Here is a 14,913-nt window from a genome sequence, read left to right on the forward strand (position 1 = left end):
TTTTGACGCTCGCAGGACGCCCACCAGGACGCTTCGTTATTCCCGATCCCTGCATGATGCTCTTCAGGACTCGCCAAGAAGCTCGGCGCTCGCTTCGCCGGGACTCTCGCCAGGACGCCGCAGCTTGTAAGACAGGACGCTCTTCAGGACGCCGGCTGCTTTGAAGCAGGACGCCGTCAGGGCGCCATCAGGACGCTCGCCAGACGCTCCTCAGGACGCCAGGACGCCGCAGGACGCTCCTGTACGAAAGTTGTTCCGAATTTTCTGCTGCTTCTTCCCACGAGAAGAGGTCTCTGGGACGAATTGGACCCAAAGGTCTTTGTTTCTCTCTAGCCCCGGAAGACTCTCCTGTCGCTCCTGTCGAAGAGGCGGATTTGTCTCAGGAGTCGGACTCTGCAGAACAAGAGCCCCCTCTTTCGTCTTTCTCCGACTACCGGATTTTGGCTAGCATGCTTAAGGAGCTTTTTCCTGATAAATTTCAGCCTTCTGCTCCTCTTTCCCCTCCTTCGCAGTTAGCTTCTTCGAAGGTGAGGAAATCGCCCGGCTTCCTACAAATGAAGACTTCTCTGGCTACAAGAAAAGCTCTCAAGAGGGTCAATGCGTGGATGGAAGATAGGAAGTCTCAAGGGAAATCTTCCTTCGCTCTCCCCCCGTCTAGATTGTGCGGGAAAGCTGGAATGTGGTATGAGACGGGAGAGGAAATTGGCTCTAGAGTTCCTTCTTCCTCTCAAGGTGATTTTGCGAGCCTCGTGGATGCGTCAAGGAGGTCTCTTCTTTCTTCGGCTAAGGTGTCTTGGACTCTTTCTGAGACCGACCACCATCTGAAAGGCCTCTTCAAGTCGATGGAGGTTTTTAACTTTCTGGACTGGTGCTTGGGGGCCTTGGACTTAAGGACTCGTAGTCCGGACTCTATTTCTCTGGGGGAGCTGTCCAGTGTACTGTCGTGCATGGACAAGGCCGTCAGGGGATGGCGCTGATGAACTGGCTTCTCATTTTGGTACAACCCTCCTAAAGAAGAGGGCTTTGTACTGCAATTTCGCTGCCAAGTCAGTTTCTCCTGTTCAGAGGGCTGAGTTACTATTTGCCCCTCTTTCTAGCCATCTCTTCCCCAGCCGCTTGTCAAGGATCTCGCCTCCAGCCTTAAGGAGAAGGCTACTCAGGATCTCCTTGCTCAGTCTTCCAGACGTCCCTAGTGTCCCTTCTACGTCTCGCAAGACTTCCCCCGAAGAGACAGAAGCCCTTTCGTGGGAGATCTTCCTCCTCTAGACCCTTTTCGCGAGGAAGAGGTCTCTCCAGAGGCGGAGCCCCTTCTTCCCAAAGGGGCAAGAAGTGACTTTTCTCACCTCCAGACACCAGTAGGAGCCAGGCTTCTCCTGTTTTCGGAAGCCTGGAAAGTAAGAGAGGGGCGGATTCCTGGTCCTCAATGTAATCAAAAAGGTTACAGGATCCTGCCTCAAAACCCCCTGTCCTCTACTCCCAGAGATCTGTCGCCTTCTTACCGACCGGAAAAGCAACAGATCCTTTTAGATCTGCTGGAAGAAATGATTCAGAAGAGAGCAATAGAGCGAGTCCTGGATCTGGAGTCTCCAGGTTTTTACAATCGTCTCTTCCTGGTTCCAAAACAGTCAGGGGGGTGGAGACCAGTCCTGGACGTCAGCAGACTGAACAACTTTGTCGTCAAAGAGAAGTTCAAAATGGAGACGCCCAAGTCGGTTATCAATGCACTGCGACCAGGCGATTGGATGGTCTCTCTCGACCTTCAGGACGCCAGTGATTTTCATGTCCCCATTCATCCTCAATCGAGAAAGTTTTTGAGGTTTGTCCTGAAGGGAAGAGTGTACCAGTTCAGAGCTCTCTGTTTCGGTCTGAGTACAGCGCCTATGGTATTCACAGTCCTGATGAGGAACGTTGCCCGGTGGCTTCATCTTGCCGGAGTAAGGATATCGCTCTATCTAGACGACTGGCTCATCCGAGCCACATCGGAACAAAGGTGTCTGGAGGACTTGCATTCAACTTTGAACTGACAAAGTCCTGGGACTTCTTGTGAATTTAGAGAAGTCGATCTGATCCCCTCTCAGTCCATTCTTTATCTGGGGATTCGGATGGATTCAGCGGGTTTTCGAGCCTTTCCATCCCAGGAACGTCAGCAGCACTGCTTAGTAAAAGTTTCGGCCTTCCTGGGGAAAGAAACATGCTCGGTGAGGGAATGGATGAGTCTGCTGGGGACCATTTCATCACTGGAGAAGTTTGTTTCCCTGGGAGGTTGCATCTCAGACCCCTACAGTTCTTTCTTGGGACAACTGGAAGAACAAGGAGGACTTAGACGAGTCTCTCAGGATCTCTCTCTCTGTCAAGGACCATCTTCGGTGGTGGCTCGATCCTGTAAAGTTGGCAGAAGGGGTCTCTCTCTATCTTCAGAGCCCCGACCTAGTGTTGTTTTCCGCTGGGTCCATGTCGGGATGGGGAGCAACACTAGGGGGAGGAAGTGTCAGGCACCTGGAAGGGGAACAGGTGTCCTGGCACATAAATCTCAAAGAACTGAAAGCGATTTTCCTGGCTCTTCAGTTCTTCCAAGATCAAGTTGCAGGTCGGGTGATTCAAGTCAACTCCGACAACACCACGGCCTGGCGCACCTCAAGAAACAGGAGGTACTCATTCTCGGTCCCTGTTCTTGATCGCCAAGGAGATCCTGCTATGGGCACATTCTCACCAGGTGACGATTCTCACTGCGTTTTGTAGCAGGGGTCGAGAATGTTCGCGCCGACCTTCTCAGTCGACAACATCAGCTTCTGCCAACAGAATGGACTCTGAACGCAGAAGTGTGTCAGGATCTTTGAAACTTTGGGGACGTCCCCCTAGTGGACGTTTTCGCGACTTCAAGGACCACAAGGCTGCCCCTTTACTGCTCTCCTGTTCTCGACCCGGAGCCCTAGCAATAGACGCCTTTCTCTGGGACTGGAAGGGTCTAGATCTGTCGCCTTTCCCCCATTCAAGATTCTGGGGGAAGTCGTCAGAAAGTTTGTAGCCTCAGAAGGGACGAGAATGACTTTAATCGCTCCTTTTTGGCCTTCAGCAGAATGGTTCCCAGAGGTCATGTCTCTCGTGGTGGACTATCCAAGAACGCTTCCTTTGAGAACAGATCTTCTCAAACAACCCCACTTCGAGAGGTACCACAAAAACCTTCCCGCTCTGAGTCTAACTGCATACAGACTATCGAGAAGTTGCTCAGAGCGAGAGGTTTTTCTAGACCAGTGGCTAAGGCGATCGCTAACGCCAGGAGAGCCTCTTCCAGCGCAGTGTACCAGTCCAAGTGGATCATTTTCAGGAGGTGGTGTAAACTTAAGGGAATTTCCTCCACCACGACCTCTCTTTCCCAGATAGCGGACTTCCTTTTATATCTGAGAAAGGATTTGAACCTGGCAGTCCCTACCATCAAAGGCTATAGGAGTATGCTGTCAACGGTCTTCAGGCATAGAGGCCTGAACTTATCGGACAATAAAGACCTTCATGATCTTCTTAGGTCTTTTGAGACGCCTAAGGTAGCCTCCCTAAGTTACCTTCGTGGTATTTAGATGTAGTTCTAAAATTCCTGATGTCGAAGAGGTTTGAACCTTTAAATTCTGCTTCCTTCAGAGATGTAACAAAGAAAGCTATTTTCCTAACTGCTCTGGCGACGGGCGAAGAGAGTTAGTGAACTTCTGGCGTTCAGCAAGATTATAGGTTTCAGAGGCCCTGATGCTGTCTGTTCTCTGAGCCCTATTTTTCTTGCTAAGAATGAGAACCCGTCTTCCCCTTGGCCCAGGTCCTTCGAAATTAAGGGCTTGACGGACATCACTGGACAAGAACCTGAGAGAACCCTGTGTCCTGTCAGGGCTCTAAAATTTTATTTGCAGAGGACCCAGAATTGTAGAGGTCCTTCTAGCAATCTCTGGTGCTCCGTTAAGAGGCCTGATATACCTCTCTCGAAAATGCCCTGGCGTTCTTTCTGAAGCACCATCATAGACGCCCATTCCAGTGTGCTAGACGAAGACTTGAGAACTTTGAAGGTTAAGGCTCACGAAGTGAGAGCCATTGCTACCTCAGTGGCCTTCCAGAAAAACCAGTCTCTCAATGACATTCTGGGTGCCACTTTTTGGCGAAGCACTGGTCTTTGCTTCTCATTATCTCACAGAAGTGAAGACGTCCTATGAGAATTGCTGTGCGCTGGGACCTTACGTTTCCGAAATACGATCTTGGGAACAGAAAGCGACTCTCATCCTCTCCTTTAGTTTTGTTTTGGTGTGTTTTTAATATTTTTTGTGTTGTTTTTTATGGTCGTTGGGTCTCCACCAGTGGTGGTCGCCCCAGTCCTTAGTTTATGTTGATCTTTTTTGACGTAACTAGGCTTGGTCAGGTGGTTGTTAGTTTGTCGCTACCCTCATAGTAAGGTCATATGGTCTAGTCACATTGTGGTCTCGCCCCGTTGACAGATCATCTAGATTCCACCAGCTCTATAGGTCTCTACCTTGCTGGAGTTTTCTAGTAAAGCAGAAGCAGGCTTGGGTGACAGTAATCACGAAGTCAGCAATGCTAACAGGTAAGGAACCAAGGCGTCAATCGCCTACATAGTTTTGTTTCCTAAATCCTATTCTGTCTCTTCCCACCTCCAATGGTGGGATTCAGTTATATATATATCTGTCAGGTAAGTGTCATGAACAAAATGATTTTTTATGATAAAATAAAGTTTGTTCATACTTACCTGGCAGATATATATAATCATAGTACCCGCCCTCCTCCCCTCAGGAGACAGTAGTTCTAGTTTCTAGAAAATCTGAATAGAAAATGGGAATGGTTCCTGATACCCGCCTCCCAGCGGCGGAATGGGTACTAACCACCTGGCCCATCTGCGTGTGCCGTAAGTTTTTGAATTTTTGTCGGTCCCTTTTGGAGAATACAGCTATATATATATCTGCCAGGTAAGTATGAACAAACTTTATTTTATCATAAAAATATCATATTTGTAACCTTTCTAACCCATAGAGAATCTGATGTATTATAAATGCCTATATAGGGCTACTGGTCCCTAAAAAGTAAGATTTGGCTTAAGATTGCTTAAGTTGTATTGGAATACGACACCTTTACAGTACTTCCATTATATCATTATATAACAGTGAGGAGCAGGTAAAGAATTAATGTAGTTAAATGAGAGGAATTTTTGTTAGTAAGCAGAATTAGGTAGTATGACAGCTGGTGAGACAATGGTACGCCACATGATTCCCTTGCTAGGAATGTCTCACCCGTCTTCACCAACCTCACCACGTTTGATGCCAGAACCTCAGTCAACCATCTTGGACAAGCATTAGTTGCATCAGTAGATAAAATTGACTGTAATATGAAATAAAAGTGTTAATTCTAAGCAATTTTATAAGCCAAGTAAGAATTTAGTTTGAGTAAACCTATTTTTTTCTAGTTTCTCTTGCGCGAAGGCTTCAGGATCCTCTTCTTGAATATATCAAAGTTCATCCAATGCACATGGGCGTTGGTATGTACCAGCACGATATACCTGAAAGAATACTTCACGCGTCCTTGGATTCGGTCATGACTGAATGTGTGTCGTTTGTAGGTGTAGATATTAATTGTGCTTCAGAATTTGCCCTGAGGTGAGTCCATTTTTTTCCTCATTATAATTTTAGCTACAGCTTTGTATTCAAAGCTAGATATTTCTGAATGAAATGTATGTATTCAACAGACATAACGTTTGCTTGTGTTTATATATTCACAGTACAGTATAATCATATACCATAGTTTTCAAAAGCAGTATTTAAAACATTTTGAATGTTATATAGTATGCAGTTTTATCTTGGACCCTATGGGTCGTACTGCCTCACACCATTCCTTGCAAAAAATTAGGTAATTGGCTGATGTAAATTCAAGTATCCATGGAACATGCACAATAGAGTCCTGTTTTCTGTCTGATGGACAAAAGACTGGTAAATCTGTAAACTTGTGAGACCACACGTAATGCATATATATTATGTCCTAATGGTTATGTATGAGTAGGCTTTTGTGTTACAGTATGCAGTCAAATTTGGTCCGAGAAAATATTTTGAGTTAAGCGCATGGGGGTGAATGGTTTAAGGTCATTTGGGACATAACCCCATTTTCACCATAAAAATCTGATTGGGATATTATATTTCTATGAACAGTTATTCATGGTGGAACACTACCCGTTGTATAAACAAGGCTGACTGTACTCTGTAAACTGTTTTTTTGCAATTTTTTTTTTACTTTTTTGATATGAAATAGTTTAGTGTCAGATGAGTACATTAATACAATAATCCATTTTTATCTTGAAAGGCTTCCAACTAAAGACATATCTTGCTCTTCTTTTCAGAAAGCTCTCAGGTCTAAGTAAAGTTAGAGCTGCAAATATAATTGAATACCGTAAAACAAAAGGGCCGTTTATTAATCGAGAGCAGCTGAAGTCTGTCAAAGGAATTGGTCCCCGAACATTTGAACAGTGTGCTGGTTTTATAAGAATACTACCCGAGACATTAGAAATGGAAGTTAACAGGTATGTTATCGTTCTTGGCTTTTTAGTGTAACACATACCCACACTATTGCGTTTTGTTAAGAAGAGAAATCTGAAATAAATGCAGGTATAGGAGAAAAAAATATGAAATACTGTATTAAATTTACTGAACTCCATCTTACAGAAATGCAACCCACTAAGGAAATAAATGGTAAAGCAAATTGTGGACATGTATATTTAGAACATGACTGAGGCCCAGGCTGTGGGTTCTTGTTTATATAAAGATGTTTCCCATATAATAGGGAGTGGTTCCAGAGAAAAAACAGTGGTCACTATGACATTCATGCTTCAGATGCTGAATTCTTACTGTTTCAGTTCTTTTTACTCTGAATGCACTATGCAAACAGTTCATCTCAGGTGCTGAAACCTTTTTCTTTTCATTTGCATTCAGCATCCATATTTCACCTCCATAAAGAGAGTTAACATTTCCTTTATGCAGTTGTACCTTTACTTAAATAAACAGTTCAGGTCTCCTCCCAGTCCCTTGTACGTACCCTGCTACCTTTCTTGCTTTATCTATTGAGTGATTCTCATCTTCTCTCTCTGTATGTACCACTGTTTGTTATGTCAACTCCTAAATACTCATATGTTTCAACCATTCCATTGCTCTGCAATCCACATGAACATTCATTGCTCCCTCCAAGTTTCCTTTCACCTTAGCCACAATCTTCCTCACATTTACTCTCAACTTTCTTCTCTTACTCTTTCAAACTCTCTTACTAGTTTCTGTAACTTTTTCACTATCCCTAGTCATGACAGTATTATATGCAAACATGTTCCATATTATTTACAACTTGTTTTCTTGTCCCACAACTATGTAATTACATCTACATTCATATGTCTGACTTCTGACATCTTAAAAACTCTTAATTTCTCTCAAAAAAATAATTTGTCATAATTTTTCTGCACTCTCCACAATTTTCTATCAATTATATAATTTATATATGTCCACATATGTCACACTGCTTGTTTTCTTTTTTTAAAATCTGCTCTTAAAAACTATTTCATAAGAGACACTTGATCCACACTCCTTCCTTGTCTGAACCCACATGTTCTTTCTCTGCTAGCCCTTCTGTCATATACCTTACTTCCTTTATGACATTCTCACTATACACAAACTGTGCCTCTCAAGACATTACTGCCTCTACAGAGATGAGAACACAGATGCCATGTTGGATTCAGACTGGATTTTGGATTAACACATGAAGAGTAAGCAACACTAGGTTAAATGAGAGAATGATTGTATTTTTTTAAATTTCAGAACACCACAGAATAGAAAAAGAGCAGAGAAGGAATCTTCCAATCCCCTAGATCGGACAATGATTCATCCGGAGTCTTACGAAGTTGCTATAAAGTTTATTAACATAGTTGGGTTGCGGCCTCAAGATATAGGATCAGAAGGTTTTATATGCTCAATACGACAGTTTATGCAAGCCCATGGTAAGATTAACAACGTGATGTAAGCATTTAGTCGTAAGTTATTCTAGGTTATTGTTAATGTTTTGATACAAGCAACCCCTTAGACAGTCCCTGGGTTACGGCGGTCTCGGGTTATGGCGTTTTGACTTTAAGGCGCTTGACTTATGGCACAGTTAACCTGATTTTACGGCACCGTTAGCAGTTTTTTACAGTGCCATAAGGGCCACTTATTCCCATTATTAATATGATGTTCCGGTTTACAGCATATTTCGGGTTATGGTGCACCACTGGGAACAGAACCCTCTCCGTAAACCAGGGGCTGCCTGTATAGTAGTCCCCAAATTGTTAAAGTGTGTGTAACTAAATACAACATAATTCCACATGTTTGTTGTATTGCTATATTTTATAAGTTCTGTACAGTATATCAATATTTTAGGTGTCCCAATAAAAGGCATATAATTAAAGTTCATCACAACTGAAATCACCATAGGTAAGAATGTTTGAACATTTGAATATGCATAAGTAAAAAGTTTGGAAGTATGTGGTTGTCAAATATCCTAGCTGATGGCAATTTTATACCTATACAAATAAAAACTTGCTAGTTGAAGTATTTAGATGTGTAATTTTAAGGTGGATGAGACACCTTGGTTTAGTAATTTCCCTGGCTCACTTTTAACAACAAAAATTCACTGCTTCATAGTCTAAGTTATTGTCTACCTATTTCTCTCTTTTCTCTGTTTTCATTGAGCATTTATGTTTTTATTGTTGATTTCCCTTTGGGATATCTTAGTACATAAAAGTTGACACCATTGGTGGTGTATTTTAGTGTGAAGGTGAGATCAGTGAAGGTTTAACAAGCTCAGTGAGAAGGTTTTAAGCTACCACTAGGTTGTAAGTCCAGGTGTACACAGCTCCATAAAATTTTGGTTAACTTTGCCTCTATATTTGTCTATATCGCTGTAATGTAAAGTCTCATTTCTAAGAGTGAATATATTTTGCCATATTCGTCTCTGGCTTATACTATAGTATTCTCCTGTCCGTATCGTCTACATTTGCCTTCCTTTCTTTAACATCATCTTTGTTTATTTACTTATACAGCTTACTATTTCCTTAAGATTAAATGGGATTTAATATCCTTGAGGGCAACTATTGGTCCAACTCTATGAGAGTGAAGGATGTTAACTGAGTGGTCTGATTAAACTATCTATCAACTCTGGTTCAGCTATGATGCATTGTTGCCTCATCAAAATCCATCAGCGAAATCAGTTGTTATGTGTTTGAGTCATTTTCATTTATTTTTAACTTATAATATTGATTGTTTTATTGTTTTGCCTTTTATGAAAGCACCCAATGGAGCACAGGTAGTTTGCTTTACAATGATGTCAGAATGAGTATCATAGCTTAATTAGTTACTTCACAGTGTCCAAAAGTGAAATATTCTTCATAGCTTCGGTGCTGGAATAGACAGGACATGCAAAGGCCTAATGACTAAAAGTATTAATACGGTAATAACAGTATCAACTTATGGTTGGTTAATTTGAATATATCTCCTTCAGAAGAATCTATAACGAAGGCAAGAGCATCATGAAAAGGAAAGGACCAGAAATAAATAAGCTGTACACATTTTACCCCCAGAGTAAACTAAATAGCACTATATGTACCTCTGCATGGGATTAGGTAACAGATTACTGTAATGCCAAATAATGATATATATAGTATCCTTTACCAGAGATAGTTCTTTTAGCGAAGTTGGATAGGCAATATGGTGGGTTGTTTTTGGAATATATCCATATGCAGTTTGGTTTATTTCCCTTGACTTTAATAGTGATGGAACATAAGGGGCCGAGTGTAAAAAAATATTTTGCCCATAGTTGCTAATACATGTAAGAATATGTATTGATTTATTTGTGTATATCTTTGATTAACACATTGCACAAAAAAATTAGCGCACCTAGGATACCTCCTGTCACGTGATGTTGTGGGTTTGTATTAGGAAAAATACAAATTATTGTTGAATTTGTCATATTTGTATGTTTCAAGTACCGAGTTTATTAATGAATATTTTAATGATCTTAAAATTCATTGCTACAGGTCTTGAAGCATTAGCCGAACAGTGTGGAACAACCTTTGCTACCATGCAGCTTATAGTAGAGGGTCTGGCACAACCTTTAGACTACGATATTCGAGCCCAATTTGATAAACCTTTGTTCCGTAAAGGAATCACTTCCATCGATGATGTCACTTTGGGAACAAAACTCACAGGTAAGTTATGGTATATTTTAGTTGTTCATCGTGAGATTATAACAGATTTGTCAGAAGAAAATTATTATTGACATTACTGTTCCTCAACATGATAAAAAAAATCCCATTAACAGACATGTTTCTTAAGTCATAATTCAAGATGTGACACTTATTATTTTGAAAGCAATATTCTTTTATTGTAAGTAGTTTCTGGAATGAAGATTTTGGAAGTCTTTGCCAGTGCCAGCAACAGATTATTTTCAGATATGCAGTTTGTATTTAAAGACCATTACCTCTTTGTTACGTTGGTTTTTACTAGTTTTGGTGTCTTAATCTGAAGGCAACGATTTAGATTATGGTTACATTAAAATTATGTATATGTTTAAATGAAGAGGAGGCATTCAGCAAACTAGTTAATCTTGTGTTTCAAATATTGCTGCTCTTTTACATCTTTAATTGTGGCATTGAGCAAACTGGCTTCTATATTTGCAGGTTATGCCAGTGTTTCAAATATAGTTTTTTTTTTTACATCTTTTATTGTAATCCTCTTTAATGCATAAAAAATTATAATCCAGTTTTTGCCACCCCATATAATTAATAGGAGCAGTAAAAGTAAATGGTCTTAGATATAGGTTCAATTTAAAGAGTGGTTTCCAGTTACATTGCTTTTGATAGATATCTCCTTGCCATTGATAAATATGGAAAGAAATATATTGTTTTACGCATGTAACTTCATTAGAAGATAATGTGCCATTCCTAAATAAATTCTTTTGTGATCATGTGGTGGGTAGGAATCTGGAAAAATTCTCAAGATATATGAAGTGTTGTTCTCTACTGTAGGTTCCATTCCCTCTATATCAAGGTTCTTGAGATTCTGGGGTATCCAAAAATTCAGCTGTGGCTAATCACACACTGATCTTGTTTGGGCTTGACAATGTTTTCTGTTATTGTTTTCTGTAGATCTATTTTTCATGGTATATTTTTGGTCAAGGTATTAATTTGAAGCTAAGTGTTTGCACTTTATTGTAGTTATGTTCAAAATTGGAAAATAAAAAAAAAAAATAAAAAAAATGAAATGAAGTTACCTTAAAGTTTCCTACTGGTGACATCATCAGAATTGCAGAGGGTTATCAGATTCTCATTGTTGACAGACCTAGTTTATGTTTTATTAGTGGACAAGTTCTGTGCAGAAATGAGTAGTTAACATTTTTGGCAATAAAAGCCTGAGTTTTCACGTATTCACTTATTATTTTTTCAGTCTTATTGAGTGTTGATTACAGTGTGGCTAAATTGCTGAATGCTTGTTTTAAGTATGGTTTACTTTTGTTTACATCAGCTCGGAGTGATTTTAAATCTTAATGATGTTAGGGCTAATTTTTATTAGAGAGCTACACCATGTTTAATTTCTGGATGATGAGCTAACCCCTTCAGACCCTACTATCCAAAGGTTTTACATTCTCATTTGTTTGCAAGTATGAACATATGTTGTTTTGCAGTGATATTATGCAGCTTGATTTGGTAGCCTCTCTACTTCCGAGGTGAGGAAAGGCATATGGTGAAATGTGTGTGTGTGTGTACGTGCATGCACAGCAAAGTGCAATATATGGCTGTATAAGCAGATATGTGTGACCACGTTAATTGATGAATATCCCAGAGTAGTAAAGGATCTTACTTATAAGAACAATTTTATTTTTGAGCAGGGGTTTTGGGGGCACTACATCCAGATTCAGATTCACACACAAATCCAAGATTGTTTCTGCTAAGAGACAGACAAGCAGACAAAATAATATGATAGCATAACCTTCTTGGACAATAGAGAGAGATCTTATAAGAGTAGGGATGGCTGTGGACTGCAGACCCAAGGTGTGGGAGAGAAGTGCGAGGTAGGGTTGGGTGGAAGGTGGTGTGGATGTGGGAAATGGGAGATTCTTATACGACAGTGGTCAGATGTTGGGTGAGTGATTTACTGAAAGACCTTGAGATGAGGATACATATAGGTGACAAATTATTGACTTGCAAAAAATTAAGATGACGTTCGTCATCTAGAATCCCATAATTCCTTGCTCATTCAGAGGTATTTAGTCATTTGAAGTGTTCATTGCAAACAAACAAGTCAAGATTTACACAAGATTGATGGTTTATATGTTATAAAATGTCAAAATTTAAGATTTTTTGTATAATGGTAAAACTTTATATGAATTGCTATCATGAAGACATCTTAGAGTGTTTCCTCAGTGTAATCATTTAGTAGAAGTGCATACTTTCTTGATTGTTCCAAAAATTTTCTGCTACATATTTTTTTCTTACAGAATGTTACATGGGGTATTTAAGTTTGGAATCTGTGACTAGCTCTTCACTTTAGTGGTAAATAAAATATTTTGACACTTGATAATGAAGTGGTTACAGTTTTAAAGAGTATTGTTCATGTTTTTATTGTTTTCAGGTACTGTAAGAAATGTGACTCATTTTGGAGCTTTCGTAGACTGTGGTCTAGGACAGGATGGATTAGTACACATTTCTAAGATGGGTCATACACGGTTAGAACTCGGGAACGTCGTCGAAGTTTCGGTAATAGCTGTTGAAAAAGAACGGAATCGAATAAGTCTCATGTTGGAAAGGATACTTAACTGAGCCTTGTTCCAGATGCCCATGGGTACGGATCTGGTGTTCTATGTTATCGTGTTAATATTTGAAAAACATCTGGTATGCCTTTATACAGTACAGGACTGTAAAATTTCCAAAATGTAATAAAAGTAACAAATTAAAATACTATATCTCTAAATGCTAAGTTTACAAAACACGCATTTTATTTTTAATATAATAATTAAAAACGTATGTTTTTCAAGTTCAAATTTTTTATAGGTCTTAGCCTGTGCCATGCACCCTTTTTAGACAGTGCTGAAATAGTGATAAACCCATGATTTTTGTAGCTCTCATTTGATTATACTCAGGTTACTAGTAACTGTTGGGTAAATCCAAGACGTATTTCACAATAAGTTCTGTTGTGATAGGCCATATGCAGAGTGATGGTGTATTTGCTAGGTGAAGAGATGTACAGTTATTTCATCTTTTGTATGAGACTGTTGGAGAATGTTTTCTGAAATTTATAATACATAGTAACTCAGAATATATTTTTTCAGTTTTTGTTTCTTCATTGTCATAATGAATACTATAGGTTGACGTAATAAATATTGATAGATTTATACTGCTTTCACAGCCCTGAGGCATGCTCATTTTGTAATGGAGATCTGGAGTTGTGCACTTAGTATCTACAGTAAAATATGAATGTTCAGCATTTTTAGAAAGTTTCTTTCCAAACATTCGGGATATTCAGGATGAATTCCAGATTGTTTGGAATATTCAGGATGAATTCCAGATTGTTTGGAACAAAATATACAGGTTGCCTCAGCTTGTTTGGAATGTCAGCTAATCATGTCAGATTGGAGGTTTAGTTTTTTCCGTAAGGCTTGATAGGAAGATATGAAGTTGATGCCAGTTTTGGTTGTGTATGATGTGTTACATCCTTGCATTGCTATTCACAGTTGTGTTGAGCAGCAGTTTCAGATCGTCAAGAAACTATTCATGCTTATTATCAACAATGCACAATTTTTGTGTACCCAAATGGCTTCATAAGTTATAAAGCATACAAGGTGAGTGAAGCAGTGTCTTTCATAAGGTGGTGTCAGTCCCTAATAAAACTGTATTACAGTTTTGAATAAATCAGATGTGGGTGTTAAGAAAATTTTGACACAGGAGTTCAGTATCAGGTGCTTCACATTTTAGGATATCAAGCAGAAGGGAACTAAATGCATTTATGGCTCAAGGAGTTCCAGTCAAAATTATAAAATGCTGTGCAAAAATAGCCAAGTTAGCCTAGCTTGACCAAGTGCTTTATTTCAAAGAGAAGGAAAAGATGTTTTACCAGGAGATATATAAATTTTTTAAAGCAAACTGCATTTGACAGCTGAAATGGTTATTGAAGCTCATCAACAAGGTAGGTAAATCACGGATGGTAGACGAGTTGTTGTAGTACCTAGTAGTAGTACCTGTCTGCAGACCCTGACTTTTTCCTTCAGCCACAGGGATAAATATGTTAATGACTAGAGGTTGGATTATGATAAAGGGTTTCATGCTTGAGACGAGCATGAGAAAAGAAACTTGAGACTGAAGTAGACTAGTAGGAATGCTTAGAAAATCACAGAAAAAAGGACATAAATGAAGACTGGACCAGACTAAGTTAGGCAGAAAGTCCACAAGACAGTTCAGATAGTATCAAGGACTTTTCACATCTAACTAATCAAAGGAAAAATCTCATTTAAGAACATTGCTGATACTTCTGTCTGCAAATTTCATGTCTTTGTGAGTTACGTTGACCTTGTAACTTTGCTTCTCTTTTACCGCACTGTCTGATTGTTCCCAGTTGGTTCTTCGAGTTCAACAACATCTTGTTCGTTCCATACTGTGATGGAGTTGATTGATGTGATGGTGCAAGGTAGGTTATTTGGGATGTCCATAAGTTCACTCAGCAAGAAGTGAATACCTCCATGACAGGTGTGGGTCTCTAGCAAGACACACTAATCAAGTTACATGATAAAATGCTTAGTAGCGTTATAGTACACCCCATATTCCTTAAGTTGAGCTTTGTTGCTTTCTTAGCTTGTTTTCCTTATGATTTTCAAGGA

General features: G+C 39.7%; 1 protein-coding gene across 1 annotated transcript in view; it reads left to right on the forward strand.

The window, feature by feature from the left end:
- The window catches only part of LOC136834912 (S1 RNA-binding domain-containing protein 1-like), a 32,427-nt gene extending 18,993 nt beyond the window's left edge, over positions 1 to 13,434 (forward strand). The window contains exons 13-17 of the mRNA XM_067097743.1: positions 5,450 to 5,639; positions 6,374 to 6,553; positions 7,833 to 8,011; positions 10,082 to 10,252; positions 12,675 to 13,434. Of these exons, the coding sequence (XP_066953844.1) occupies positions 5,450 to 5,639; positions 6,374 to 6,553; positions 7,833 to 8,011; positions 10,082 to 10,252; positions 12,675 to 12,862 (908 nt within the window). The 3' untranslated portion in view covers positions 12,863 to 13,434. The remainder of the gene's footprint in view (positions 1 to 5,449; positions 5,640 to 6,373; positions 6,554 to 7,832; positions 8,012 to 10,081; positions 10,253 to 12,674) is intronic.
- Positions 13,435 to 14,913: the final 1,479 nt, after the last annotated feature.

This window comes from Macrobrachium rosenbergii, chromosome 54, assembly GCF_040412425.1.
Source record: "Macrobrachium rosenbergii isolate ZJJX-2024 chromosome 54, ASM4041242v1, whole genome shotgun sequence".
NCBI lineage: Eukaryota > Metazoa > Arthropoda > Malacostraca > Decapoda > Palaemonidae > Macrobrachium > Macrobrachium rosenbergii.